At 41.4% G+C, this 13,491-nt stretch overlaps 1 protein-coding gene across 1 annotated transcript in view; it reads left to right on the top strand.

Annotated features, from left to right (window-relative positions):
- The window catches only part of LOC138669863 (arf-GAP with SH3 domain, ANK repeat and PH domain-containing protein 3-like), a 177,785-nt gene extending 172,610 nt beyond the window's left edge, over positions 1–5,175 (top strand). The window contains 3 exon segments of the mRNA XM_069756696.1: positions 1,993–2,179; positions 4,173–4,344; positions 4,427–5,175. Coding sequence (XP_069612797.1) covers positions 1,993–2,179; positions 4,173–4,344; positions 4,427–4,517 — 450 coding nt within the window. The 3' untranslated portion in view covers positions 4,518–5,175.
- The last annotated feature ends 8,316 nt before the right edge of the window (positions 5,176–13,491 follow it).

Here is a 13,491-nt window from a genome sequence, read left to right as displayed (position 1 = left end):
GCCGTGGGAGCCAATACAATTGTTTAAAAAAAAGAATTAAAATAAAAAATCATTATATTCTCACCTTCCGGCTTCCCGTGCAGCTTTTCCCGCTCCTCGCTACATTCTCGATCCCAATAATGCATTGCGAGAATGACCCCAGATGACGTAGCGGTCTCGTGAGACCGCTACGTCATCTGGGGTCATTACCGCAAAGCATTACTGGGACCAGAGCATCACGAGGAGCGGGAAGACTGCCAGGGACGCCGGAAGGTGAGAATATCACGATTTTTTATTGGCATGCGTATTCCCGCTAAACACTAGCGTTTTGCAAGCGTAATTAGCTTGCAGAATGCTAGCGTTTTCCAAGCGATCTGTAGCATCGCTTGGAAAACTGATTGACAGGTTGGTCACACTTGTCAAACATAGTGTTTGACAAGTATGACCCACTTTTTACTATTGATGCTGCCTATGCAGCATCAATAGTAAAAAGATCTAATGTTGAAAATAAAGAAAAATAAAAAATCATTTTATTCTCACCTTCCGGCTTCCCGCGCAGCTTTCCCGCTCCTCGCGACGCTCCCGGTCACAATAATGCATTGCGAGAATGACCCCAGATGACGTATTGGTCTCATGAGATCGCTACGTCATCTGGAGTCATTACCGCAAAGCATTACTGGGACCGGAGCATCGCGAGGAGCGGGAAGGCTGCCGGTGACGCCGGAAGGTGAGAATATCACGATTTTTTATTTTTTTTTTACTATTTTAAACATTCTATATTTTTACTATTGATGCTGCATAGGCAGCATCAATAGTAAAAAGTTGGTCACACTTGTCAAACACTATGCTTGACAAGTGTGACCAACCTGTCAATCAGTTTTCCAAGCGATGCTACAGATCGCTTGCAAAAGGCTAGTGTTTAGCGGGGATACGCATGCTAATTCCGCATGCGATATTCCCGCGGCAGGAGTTACGGAATTGCTGCAGAAATTTCCGCAGCAATTCTGCAACGTGTGCACTTAGCCTTAAACAAGAAACTTGTTAGGCAAGCAACAAGAATAAGATAACAGCAAAAACTGGCCACTTTTGATGCCGTGGCAGTGTTTCTTTAAATTCAACATGTCCATTTTTTCCCCAACATCACTTATTAAAGTTGAGTAAGAAGGCATCATACACATTTATTGCTTGGATGATGTTTTGGTGATTCTTTTTTTATTGAAGAGGAAACCAAACAAAAAAACTGTATGATCTGCTGATCATGGCTTGTGTCAGTAATACAAATTAATACAAAGATTTCCAGAAATCCTAGCATCCTTAGAATCTTAATTGTTAGCTTGAATGATAGCTACATCCTGTTGTATGTGCTTACTGTTTTTTGTATTTCTGTATATAATAGTGGAAATCAATGTGTGCTGCTAATGACTGCATTGTTCAAGGCTTTTTTATTCGCTAAGGAAACAATAACATTGTCCTTGGTGAACATTTTCACAGTATTTAAAAAATTGTTTATGTATATTTTCCTAAAATGTTTGCCATTGTTTAATTTTAACCCATTATCTACCAATGTCCTTTTTTGGGATGCCTAATCTTTAGCTTCTAGCAACTAAGATTTTATAATTTTTATAATTAGGTCCAATTTTTTGTGTTGTGTTTGTAAAATGAATGTTTTCAAAATAGGAAATCATGTCATTGTTATTTTTAATTGAATATTGGGACGCCCTTTTCTGAAAAATCCGTACTTGAAAAGTATTTGCAAATTATGTTTCTGATTCATTAGGACCCAAATCATTAAAAATCTGTCAGTAAAAAAAAAGAAAATTGCTAATTTGGCAAGTAATAGTAATTAAAGCCAGTCTTTGTGACAGTCGTGCTATTAATAAATGACATTTAAATTAGAGCGATTTTGTGTAGTCAAATAGGAACAGCACCTCCTATAATGTTTGTGTGTTTCTTTTGTATGTAATTGTGAGGGTTCTAAAGAGTGGAGTAATCAAATCTGTTATTTTCTTGTAGCTGACCCCTTCATCCCAGAATCCAGTTTTGCCTTCAACAGTGAGATCATACCAGAGACAAACTTCGATGGGAGTGGACATCAGTAACAGAACTTATGAGACCTTTCTAATTCCCTCCAAACCACAACCCCCTCATAGATCCTGGAGTGAGGAGATGCCACCACCACTACCTGCCAAAACACATCGTAGTGCGTATTTATTATTATTATTATTATTATTATAAGACTTTAATAACAGACACTAGGACTCGAAGATGCCCCTAAAACAGAGCCGGCTCCAGGATTTTGTGGGCCCCGGGCAAAAGAGTCTCAGTGGGCCCACATACCACGATTCATGATGCACAGATACGGAGGAGAAATATAGATATACTACATAGGGCCTAGCCTTCCCCCTCATTCTTCACATAGGCAGATATGCACACACACAATACGCAGACATACACACACATCTACAGTACGCAGACATGCGCACTCACACACACACACAATACGCAGACATGCACACACACAAATACGCAGACATGCGCACACACACAAATACGCAGACATGCACACACACACAATACGCAGACATGCACACACACAATACGCAGACATACACACACATCTACAGTACGCAGACATGCGCACTCACACACACACACACAATACGCAGACATGCACACACACAAATACGCAGACATGCACACACACACACAAATACGCAGACATGCACACACACACACACAATACGCAGACATGCACACACACAATACGCAGACATGCACACACACAATACGCAGACATACACACACACAATACGCAGACATACACATACAGTACGCAGACATGCTGCACACACATACAGTACTCAGACATGCACACACACACACACACACAATACGCAGACATGCGCACACACACACAATATGCAGACATGCACACACACACAATACGCAGACATGCGTGCACACACACAATACGCAAACATACACATGCAATACGCAGACATGCACACAAATACAATACGCAGACATGCACACAAATACAATACACAGATATACACATACAATACGCAGATATTTACATACATAGATTTGAAGACAAATTCACAAAAAAACATAAATATGCACAGTCAAACACACTGATGTACACAGATATGCACATTATACAGGCATACACAGACATACAGACAGACATCACACACAAGCCTCACTCACCTCCCCCAGGCTTGTCACCCATCAGGCTCCTCTGGCATGTGGATATGGAGGGAGTGCTGCTTGATCGATGGCCATCACTTAAACAGACATGGCCACCCACAGCGCACGCTGCAGCTGTGTCTGTTACTAATGATGGGGTCAGGCAGACACTGTGCCTTTAACTTTGCTTGTGTGTCCACCCGGCCGCGTCATTACTAGCAGAAGCAGAGACATCGCTGCAGAGTGCACTGTGCGCGGCCATGTTTATTTAAGTGACGGCTGAGCTCAAGTAGTGGCGAAGCTGCTGGGGGAGCAGCCCGGGCTCCCTGGTATCCCAGCCACGAGTGGCCCCCCCCATTTGTTCAGGGCCCCGGCATTTGCCCCGGTACGCCGGGTGCTGACGCCGGCCCTGCCCTAAAACTTAGAAAGCTGTCGCCAAACTTTCACTGAACCTTCTCTCTTATGACATATGCTCTCATGGAAATTTGAAGGCCCCCATGTAGCTGAACCTGCCGAATGAGAGAGTTTATCCTACTTTAATGCACTTTGTTTAGAGACTTTTCTTCCCTGTAGCCATTAGATTGGTGATAAATCCTGTTGAAATCAGCAGAATGAAGTCTGACACATTTTTTTCTTATGCTAAAAAGAAAAATTTCAAAGAGTCATTTTAGAAAACAAAATTGCAATCCCCCAGTAAAATGAGCTGTTTGCTGGCACTCGGATTGAATATCAATCTCAATGGTGTTATCTCTGATGAAACTATCCTTTTAAACAAATCCCCTTCAAATGTTCTGCTTCCTCAACACACTGATCAGCTGTTTTCAGGGTCACCTACCAGCACAAATATTAAGCAGGGCTTGTACATTAACTTAATGTTATTATACAGAGTGGACATCCTAATGAATTGTATAATCATTATATATAATTTCTTAATTACGGTATTACTTACTGGTTCTGCGTTCCCATTTTCTCATGTTTGCTATGTCATTTTTCACCCTATAAAGTTCATGATTTTTCTATGCACACACCTGTCATTTCGGATCGCCCTCTGAGTATTTCCTCCTGTTCTCCTACCGGAGAGGATTGGGAAGGGGTTTCAGAAGTTGGATTGCAGCGTAGGTCATCTGAACCTGCACGTTATACAGCCGAACATGCTCATAGCCAAACGCATAATAGGTAAGACTGATACCATCAAAACTGTTGTAACAGTTATAGGATGATTCTATTAGTCTTTTTTGTCACTCTTGTTTGTTTCTAGTTTGAGCATGGATGGAGTCAAGTCTTACCGAAGAGTGAAATGTTCTCAGAATTTGGAAAGTTCTACACAAGCAAGACCTCCATTGCCATAGACATAATTTTCTTCCAGGACATTGCACAGATGTGGTTGGTAAGGGGATGTAAAATGGGCCTTATGAGCACAATTATGGCAATATATGGTACCATAAAGCACCCCTATACATTTCTATATCTATTCGGTATAAAAAAAATGACAAGAAGCTACTTTCTTCCAGCTGATTTTCCCACTCATGCACTTGTAGAATATGGACAAAAATGTTACGGTACTAATTTGATACTCATAAAAATAAATTTGGATAAAGGGATTGTGAGTATCTCGAAGCATCTGATATGTGCATTTTTTTTGCTGTAACCCTTTTCATATCTCGTGCATGTTGCTTTTACCGCATTATATGAATTTTTTTTATGAGATTAGTTGCAACTTCTTAGGATAGCCTTCCTCATGGAGATATCAGCTTATCACAGCTACATCACTCTGAATTCTTCCCCCAGCGTACACTATGCTAGAGTGGAGAATAAGATATGAATACCTGGGGAAAATGAATATCAGCCTTTATTTATTTGCTGCAACCATTTCTCAGATGTTGGAAAAGAAACACTTTGTTAAAAAGCAAATTAAAATTTAAGACCCCCCAAATGGATAAAAAGAGTATATGCACTCTTAATACGTACAAGATGTTTCCTACAGATTAAAAAGATTACAAAATAGCATACTGGCTGTTTTGATTTTTTTTATTCTTGCATTTTCACATTTTCACTTAGCTGTGGACTTACAGTACCAACTGATATTTGTCTACATGCACTATATGTATATATATTTTATGGGTACAGAATCCGATTTGTGCAGACGCTGATCTTATTGAATTGAATGTTACGATCCTAAATATGTGGATGATGAATTAAAGCACCATTTCTTATAAAATGGATTATCCTGCACTTAGAGCTGAAATGTGAAAGAAGCATCAGTACTAAAGAGGTATTTCGATATGGCAGATGTGGCACATGATTCCACTGTTGTTGAACAAAATTGTCTCAGAAGCAAATCAGTTTAGGTGCTGTCGAGCCTTCACCTAAAAAAACCCCTCAGTTTTGTAACTAGCCCGACATTCTATGCTTTTGAGAGATTTTTAGCTGTTCTCAACACATCATTGATGAATCCAGATGAGATATCTAAAATAATTGTAATAGTTCTGAAAAGGGTAATGAAAAATGTTGATTTGCTTGAACTCTTTTCTAATGAGTATTTGGAAAATGCAAAACACCAAATCAAGGTAGAAACTCTAAAGTAATTATGTACAATTAATTATATATATCTGTGACAGTAACTACCTTCGGTGTTAAAGCAAAATAGAAAAGTGGCAACCACTCACAACCAGAGATCAAACCAACCACCAGACCTCAGGATGCACCAGGAAGACTAAACTGAATTATATAAAATAATATCTTTATTAATAAATAGCAGCGATACAAGATAAATAAAATCAATAGCGAATAGTGTGCGAAACAGTACAGTCTATATTCAATAATTAAATGAAAAAATAAACCCTTAAGCACAATTAGTATAATGATCACTCATATATCTGTGCAAGGTAAAGTCCCCAAAAACGGGGTAAATAGTTCCCTGAAAATTTTTTTTATATAAAAGAAACAAATGCCAAATAGAAAAATCATCCACAAAACAATGCGCTATGATGCAAAAAAGTATAAAGTGCTTTAGTGCAAAAGAAGTAAACTAGGGAAAGGGTCCACTCATACGTATAGGGACCTCCTGCAAACACTAAATAGTGCTACGCCAAAACAAAGTGCTAAGTGCATATAGTGTATAATCCAGGGACACTATTAATAATCATTACCCTAGGGCACCTCACCGTCCTGGATACGTGCACACACCCGACGCGCGTTTCAAAAATAAATTCCTTCGTCAGGGGGTGGCGTTCAGGCAGGTCAAGTATGTTTATATAGTGTGCACGCTAAAAATGAAGGCCGGAGCATTTCCGGGATATTTCCGGCGCACGGGCAGCCAGGAGGACTGACACTCCCTCCACCACAACACGTGACCAGACATACGGGATTAGTTACCCGACGTTTCCAAGGTAAACGCATTGTGACAGGCTGGAGAGTCCGAGCGCAGGCCACGCGTGCGCACTAGCCAGGCAGTACATCATGGGCAGCACAGGACTATATGAGTTCTATTAGTTCTACTAACATCAGGGCATAACGGTCAAAATATCAAGGTACATCTAGCGCCATATTGCATAGAATTATGCCGCACAGAGCAATAAAACAATATATACAAGGTGAAGCTATGGACAATATATACACATAACAAAAAGACACAAAGATAAGAAAAAAAACAACCCTATAACATGTATCAGACAGAGCAGGCTGTGTAATTGCTCCAAATTTATGTCTGATACAAAAACAAGTGCAGCAATAAATTACCAATATATATAAATGCACAAAACATGATAAACATGACTATATATAAGAGTAAGTGATTATGCATCAGACAGAGCTGGCTGTGTAATTGCTCCACATCTCTGTCAGATGGGAAAAAATGAGTGTTTAGATAAAGCACAGACATGTGATATAATAATGAATGGAAAAAATAATACTAATAAAAATAAATGAATAATAACACTGGGGGACACAATTTTTTAGGAGTTAGGTCAGACAACTGTTCTTAACTAATTTTTGGATGCTGAATCCAGAAATGATCTCAGTTTTTCTCTATCACGTCAAGTTTTTGAACTATAGGATTTTTGTCTTCTCAAAAATATGTAAACTACTGTACCTAAAAAGTGTTTTGTTTTTTTTAAATAGTACAAATAGGCATTTACGACGAGAGGAAGAAGGAGCAGACATGATCTGAAACAAAGAAAATATGTACATATGTAAATAAAACACTGAGATGGAAAGTTACAAGCTTTGAAAACTAACAAAGAAAAAAATCATAAAAGATATATAAATTACAACTAAGCGCCCAATGTAAAGAGAAAAGCTATCACAAATCCTATTTATTCCTACTATGATAAATTTTTTGTGTAAAGATATTGATAATTATGATGTATTGGGAGCTGCACACACCTCTCACCACACTGTCTCAGTTGTGACTACTCTTACAAGTTGCCACGTAGCTCTATATGAGTCGAATTGTAATCAGATAACAAGTCTTATTACAGATACTGTATCAGTGCAATTGTGCTTCTCTGGCAGGTAAGTTGTGGAGGAAAAACTTGACCTGCTAGAAAAAAACTGACTACATTTTTGGAATCAGCATGCCAATTTTAGTATAAATCAGCTCAAAAACCTAACTCAACAGAATTTTTTTTTTCAAATTGTTCCCCAGTGTAATTAAATGAAAATAAAAAATGAAAAATAGTAAAAAAATAATAAAAATAAAAAAATAAAAAATCATTCATTATATAACCAATCCTGAGTGACTGTGCACACCAAATTGTGAAATACCAAAATATAGAATTAGTCTCTTTCTTCTCTCTGTGTAATAAGGTCAGAAGTGGATCCATCCTATTATAGGGACATTGCCACAGACCATCCTATAACAGTCCATATATGCGAATCAAGCGTCATCACGTTGGAGAAAACGAAACACCCGAAAACCCCGGACAACGGACCATCAGATAACTCGTTCTCGGATCACTAGAACAGGTGAGTATAAAAAGATACCCTGCAATTCATAACGAACATTTATAAGATACAAAGTACCCAATAAAATTGATATAAAATAAAGGTTAAAACCGCCTAAAACAAAAATAGAAGGTTTACAAAAAAGGGGCAAAGCTTATGTTCTCATTTAGGCCATAAGGGAAAATAGTTTCTAATGTCCAAATCCATTTAGTCTCCATTTGAGCTAGGGGTATACTAATTTTACCTCCCCCCTCCCCCCACTGGGTTCAATTAAATCTATGCCAATCACTTTTAATAGGGTGGCATCACAATCATGATGGATTTTAAAGTGTTTTGAGGATTGTTTTTAAAAGGGAAACATCATCCACTTCTTTTGCCGCTTGTATCCCCAAGACATGCTCGCGTACGCGTACTTTCAATTGGCGAGTTGTGAGTCCTACATGTATAAGAGAGCATGGGCATGTAGCGTAATATATTACGGCCTTAGTAGAGCAAGTTATTACATGCTTTATCTTATATGTAACAGTTTTTTTTAGAGTTTAAAAAAGTGTGTGCTCTCTGAATATTTGAACATGCCACGCATTTGCCACATGGTTTGCATCCCATTTGAGGTTTAGAGTTGGACAAAAAAGAAGACGTTTTATGTGTGTAATGGCTTTTAACCAGCTGATCTCTTAGATTTCTTGATCTTCTATAGGTAATGTTTGGTTTCTCCCCTATATATCTCGATATTATTTGATCGGCCTGTAAAATAGACCAAGATTTGGTCATATAAAATCGCATCAGGTCAGTTTGACCATCATGCTGTGTGATAAAATGAACAATTTGGTTCGAGGTAGATGGTTTGGTGGAATACAAAGCCTGATGCCTTGTTGTATTTTTAGCTCGATTATAGGCTTTCTTGATTGACCATTTGCTATAGCCACGGTCTAGGAATCTCTTACCGAGATCCTTGGCATGTTCTTCAAAATCGATATCATCAGAACAGATCCTACGTAATCGCAGAAACTGACCTATCGGAATGGAATATATCATCGCTGGGGGATGTGCCGATGTCACATGTAGCAACGAATTTACTGCAGTCTCCTTACAAAACAAATTTGTTTCAAGGCAGTTATTTTCACCTCTCTGAACATAAACATCTAAAACTTCAATCTGGTCTTTATCACATTTATACATTAATCATCTATTGTTCGTGTTACGATTTAGCATTGACATGAACTCCTGAAGTGTTTCAATGCATCCCTGCCAAATGAAAAATATGTCGTTGTCACGATATTGTATGAAATGTGATATGATTTTGTAGCTTGCCTGTTAGACCCATGCTGCGGGTTAAACCCCCCCTTCTCTGTCTCTCTTTGCTTCTATGTGTGTGTGAAGCTATTCTTCTCAATGCTCCACCCTGCCCCCAAGCCCAGGAAGGTTTATTGCGCTTGTAGCAGCACAAATCTCTCTCCAGCTAGAACTGGTCTGATTTCCTTCTCAAAGACATGCGGTTCTTTGTTCGGTTAAGCTACAGTCACACTAAGTGACGCTGCAGCGATACCGACAACGATCCAGATCGCTGCAGCGTCGCTGTTTGGTCGCTGGAGAGCTGTCACACAGCCTGGGAGCTTTCTAGGTAAGTTCCCACGATCTATGAACATCCAGCAGAGGGCGCCTCACCGCAAATGAAGCTAAATATAGATCATTGATCTATATTTAGCCTCATTCCCCGGGGTTTTGCAGCAAGGAGCAGCCTGCATTAGCGGAACTCCTTGCTGCAAAATGTTTTAACCCCTTCAGAAGGATTTACATCGTTGGACGTTACAGATCTGCGGAGGGTAAGTATATTGTTGGTTTATTATGTTTTTTTACTTACAGAACGAGGGTCTTTAGTGACTGGATTGGGCGTAGAATAAAATACTCCAACAACCATTGTTTTTATTTCATTAAAATAATTTTAAATAATGTGTTTGTGTTTTATTTAACCCTTTACTACAATTGGATTAATAATGGATAGGTGTCATAATTGACGCCTCTCCATTATTAATTAGGCTTAATGTCACCTTACAATAGCAAGGTGGCATTAACCCTTCATTACCCCATATCCCACCGCTACACGGGAATGGGAAGAGAGTGGCCAAGTGCCAGAATAGGCGCATCTTCCAGATGTGCCTTTTCTGGGGTGGCTGGGGGCAGATGTTTTTAGCCAGGGGGGAGCCAATAACAATGGACCCTCTCCAGGCTATTAATATCTGCCCTCAGTCACTGGCTTTACTACTCTGGCGGAGAAAATTGCGTGGGAGCCCACGCCAATTTTTTCCGCCATTTAACCCTTTATTTTAAGAGCTAGAACGGCCAAATTTTGCAGATACACACTACTGACATTAGTAGTGTGGAATCTGCAAAAAAAAATGGAGAGAAGACATGGTTTACTGTATGTAAACCATGTCTCAAATCATGTCGGGTTTAGGAAGGAGAAAGAAAAAGCCGGTAATTGAATTACCGGCTTTCAAGCTGTATAGCGCTGGAATAAATATTAATATATATACATATATGTGTCTCACTGACATATATATATATATATATACCTATTCTATGTGTACACATTTGTTCTACCTATTGGACTGTAAGCTGTCAGTGTGATTTTACTGTACACCGCACTGAATTACCGGCTTTTCTCTCTAACAGCGCTGCGTATTTCTCGCAAGTCACACTGCTTGTCCGTGTGTAATCCGTATTTTTCACGCTTCCATAGACTTTCATTGGCGTATTTCTTGCGCAGTACGGTGACAAACGCAGCATGCTGCGATTTTGTACGGCCGTAGAAAGCCGTATAATACTGATTAGTAAAATACGGCAGATAGGAGCAGGGGCATAAAGAATAATTGTGCCGTATTTTTTGCGAGTTTTACGGACGTAGTTTCTGCGCTCTTACGTCCGTAAAACTCGCAAGTGTGAAGCCGGCCTAAGTCTTACCTGAGGAGCCCTGACTGCTAGCCCTGATGAACTGGGATATTTGGGAACTTCGCCTACCAGCATGGTTTTGCCTTGAAATGACCTGAACACATGTAAGTGTTAATTTCTCATTTAATCCCTATTATTTTTATAATTACCCTTGTACATATTTTCAAGTGTCTCTTTTGTAACATCCTTGTAATATTTTGATAAAACACTGCCTAATTTTATGGAGTAAAATATTTAAAATACTAGATTCGTTCTTCCTGCTCTAAAACGTACCCTAAGTCTTCTGAAGGGAATTATGCTACTGTTTTGGGTTAGCTTCGGACCCCTTAATCGAAGCTGGTGGCAGCATACCGTGTTATGGGTATTTGGGAGTCGTCGTAGCGACGACGGCGTTAATAATTATTGTTCCTGCCCGAGTGGGAGTAGTTATATCGCCTTGCTGCAGCGTGCCCAATAGCCAGTACATAGCAGGCAGCCTTTCTGGCGACTAATTACCCTAGGTGCAGTACCTAATCTGACCTGAGGGTAAGGGGGCGCCAGAGAGCTGCAAGTTTTCAAGCGGAACTGTAAAGCGGGATATACATAAATCCCTGCAGTTCGTGGCATATTGTAGAGCAGTGGGATAACTAGAATAAGCCCCTGCTGAAAATCGATAGGTCAATAGCCTGGTGTGTGTTTTTATCACAGTGTAGCAGTGGAGGGATAACTAAGATAAGCCCCCCTGCACATGTGATAGCTGTCTGTTGGCCTAAAGTCACCCCGATCCGTGACGTAGGGGTGACAATCACGGTGTGAATCGTGACATATTGGCAGTGCGGTGGGATCTTAGAGCATTAGTGATCTGGTTTGAGCAATCATTCCTCTCACTAAAAACTTGCAAAGTTCTTGCGAGGACTCTGCGCAAATAAGTTTGGAGAACGAACTCAGTCTTTATTAGTCCTGAAACAATTGTGGGTACTGGTAATTATCCCTTCCCTTTCTCTTCGTTTTTCTATCCTATCTTTTATTTGGCAACCATAGCTGCGAAAGGAGAAGCCTGGTACGCCCAGCAGAAGAAGGACACTCTTGTTGGGGTATGCACGTACCATGGCCTGAACTCCCATGGCAAGTCCAAGGCTCAAATGGTCGATGAACTGGTGCAATTTGAAGCAGATCAAGCCTGGCTACAGAGCCCAGAGGCCGCAGAAGCCAGCACAAGCGAACATGGTGCTGCAGCAGAGGTCCAACCACTGAATGCCGGCCCTATTAGCAATCAGGACGAATTGGACCCCCACCTGCTGGCGGTCTTGGAACTACTCCCCGCCGATGACCGTGATGGACGTCGGCAGCTGATCCAGCAATACCAGGAGAGAGCCGAGCGGCAAATGGAGCGGTAGTACCAGCTGCAGTTAGCCCGACTGCAAATGCAGGGGTCGCCCCAGTCTAGCCATGAGCCCAGCAGCGCTCAGATACCGAAGCCCCGGCCCCAGCACTTTCCTGTAATGGAAAAGGATGGGGACTTGGACACTTTTCTGCGGGCCTTTGAGAAAGCCTGCAGACAGTACGGTCTGCCTGGGAACCAATGGGCACGATACCTGACCCCAGGGCTGAGAGGCAAAGCTCTCGAAGTGTTTGCTGCCCTTCCTCAAGAACAAGATGGTGACTATGAGGCCATCAAGCAGGCCCTGATAACAAAGTACCAACTTACACCTGAGGTTTACCGTAGAAAGTTCCGGAACCTCTAACGTGGCCCACACGACAGCTACGGCAATATGGTGCATGGACTCAGGACCCACTTTAACCAGTGGATCCAAGGACTGTCAGTGACCACCTTTGAGCAGTTGGGAGACCTGATGATCAAAGACCAGTTCTTACATCTTTGCCCTGCTGAGGTGCAACAGTTTGTGATGGACAGAGAACCCAAAGACGTGACAAAAGCAGCACAGATTGCCGATGCCTATGAGGCCAACCGGAGATCGGAAATGCAGAAGCCAGTCACCACCAGCTGGAGAGGGGGTAAGCCTGCAACCAACGCCAGTACCCCTGCCAGCCAACACACCAGAGGTCCTGTCCCCGTGACCAACAGCACCAGACCTACCACCGAACCTCGCCAGTGTTTCTTCTGCAAGCGGACTGGTCATATCAGTCCCCACTGTCCAGACAAGCAGAAGAACCCCCCAGCCAACGCCCCAGGGCCTAATGCAGCAGTTCTTTTGGTGGGTGGTGTGGTTGGGAGGGTTTGTGACAACGTACAGCACGTCACCGTGGGAGGCCATGTCGCTACAAGCCTCAAGGACACCGGGGCTGAACGGACCCTCATCCGACCCGAACTGGCGGCCCCTGAAGAAATCATTCCGGGGGAAAACCCTAACTGTCAGTGGGATAGGGGGCATCAGCTGTCCCTTGCCAAAGGCCCGGGTTTATATTGAATGGGGTGCCGGGAGCGGGGTG

The sequence above is a fragment of the Ranitomeya imitator genome, chromosome 3 (assembly GCF_032444005.1).
Source record: "Ranitomeya imitator isolate aRanImi1 chromosome 3, aRanImi1.pri, whole genome shotgun sequence".
In the NCBI taxonomy this organism is placed as follows: domain Eukaryota; kingdom Metazoa; phylum Chordata; class Amphibia; order Anura; family Dendrobatidae; genus Ranitomeya; species Ranitomeya imitator.
The sequence above is the reverse complement of the archived record's forward strand: the minus strand, read 5'-3'. Positions and strand labels throughout refer to the sequence as shown.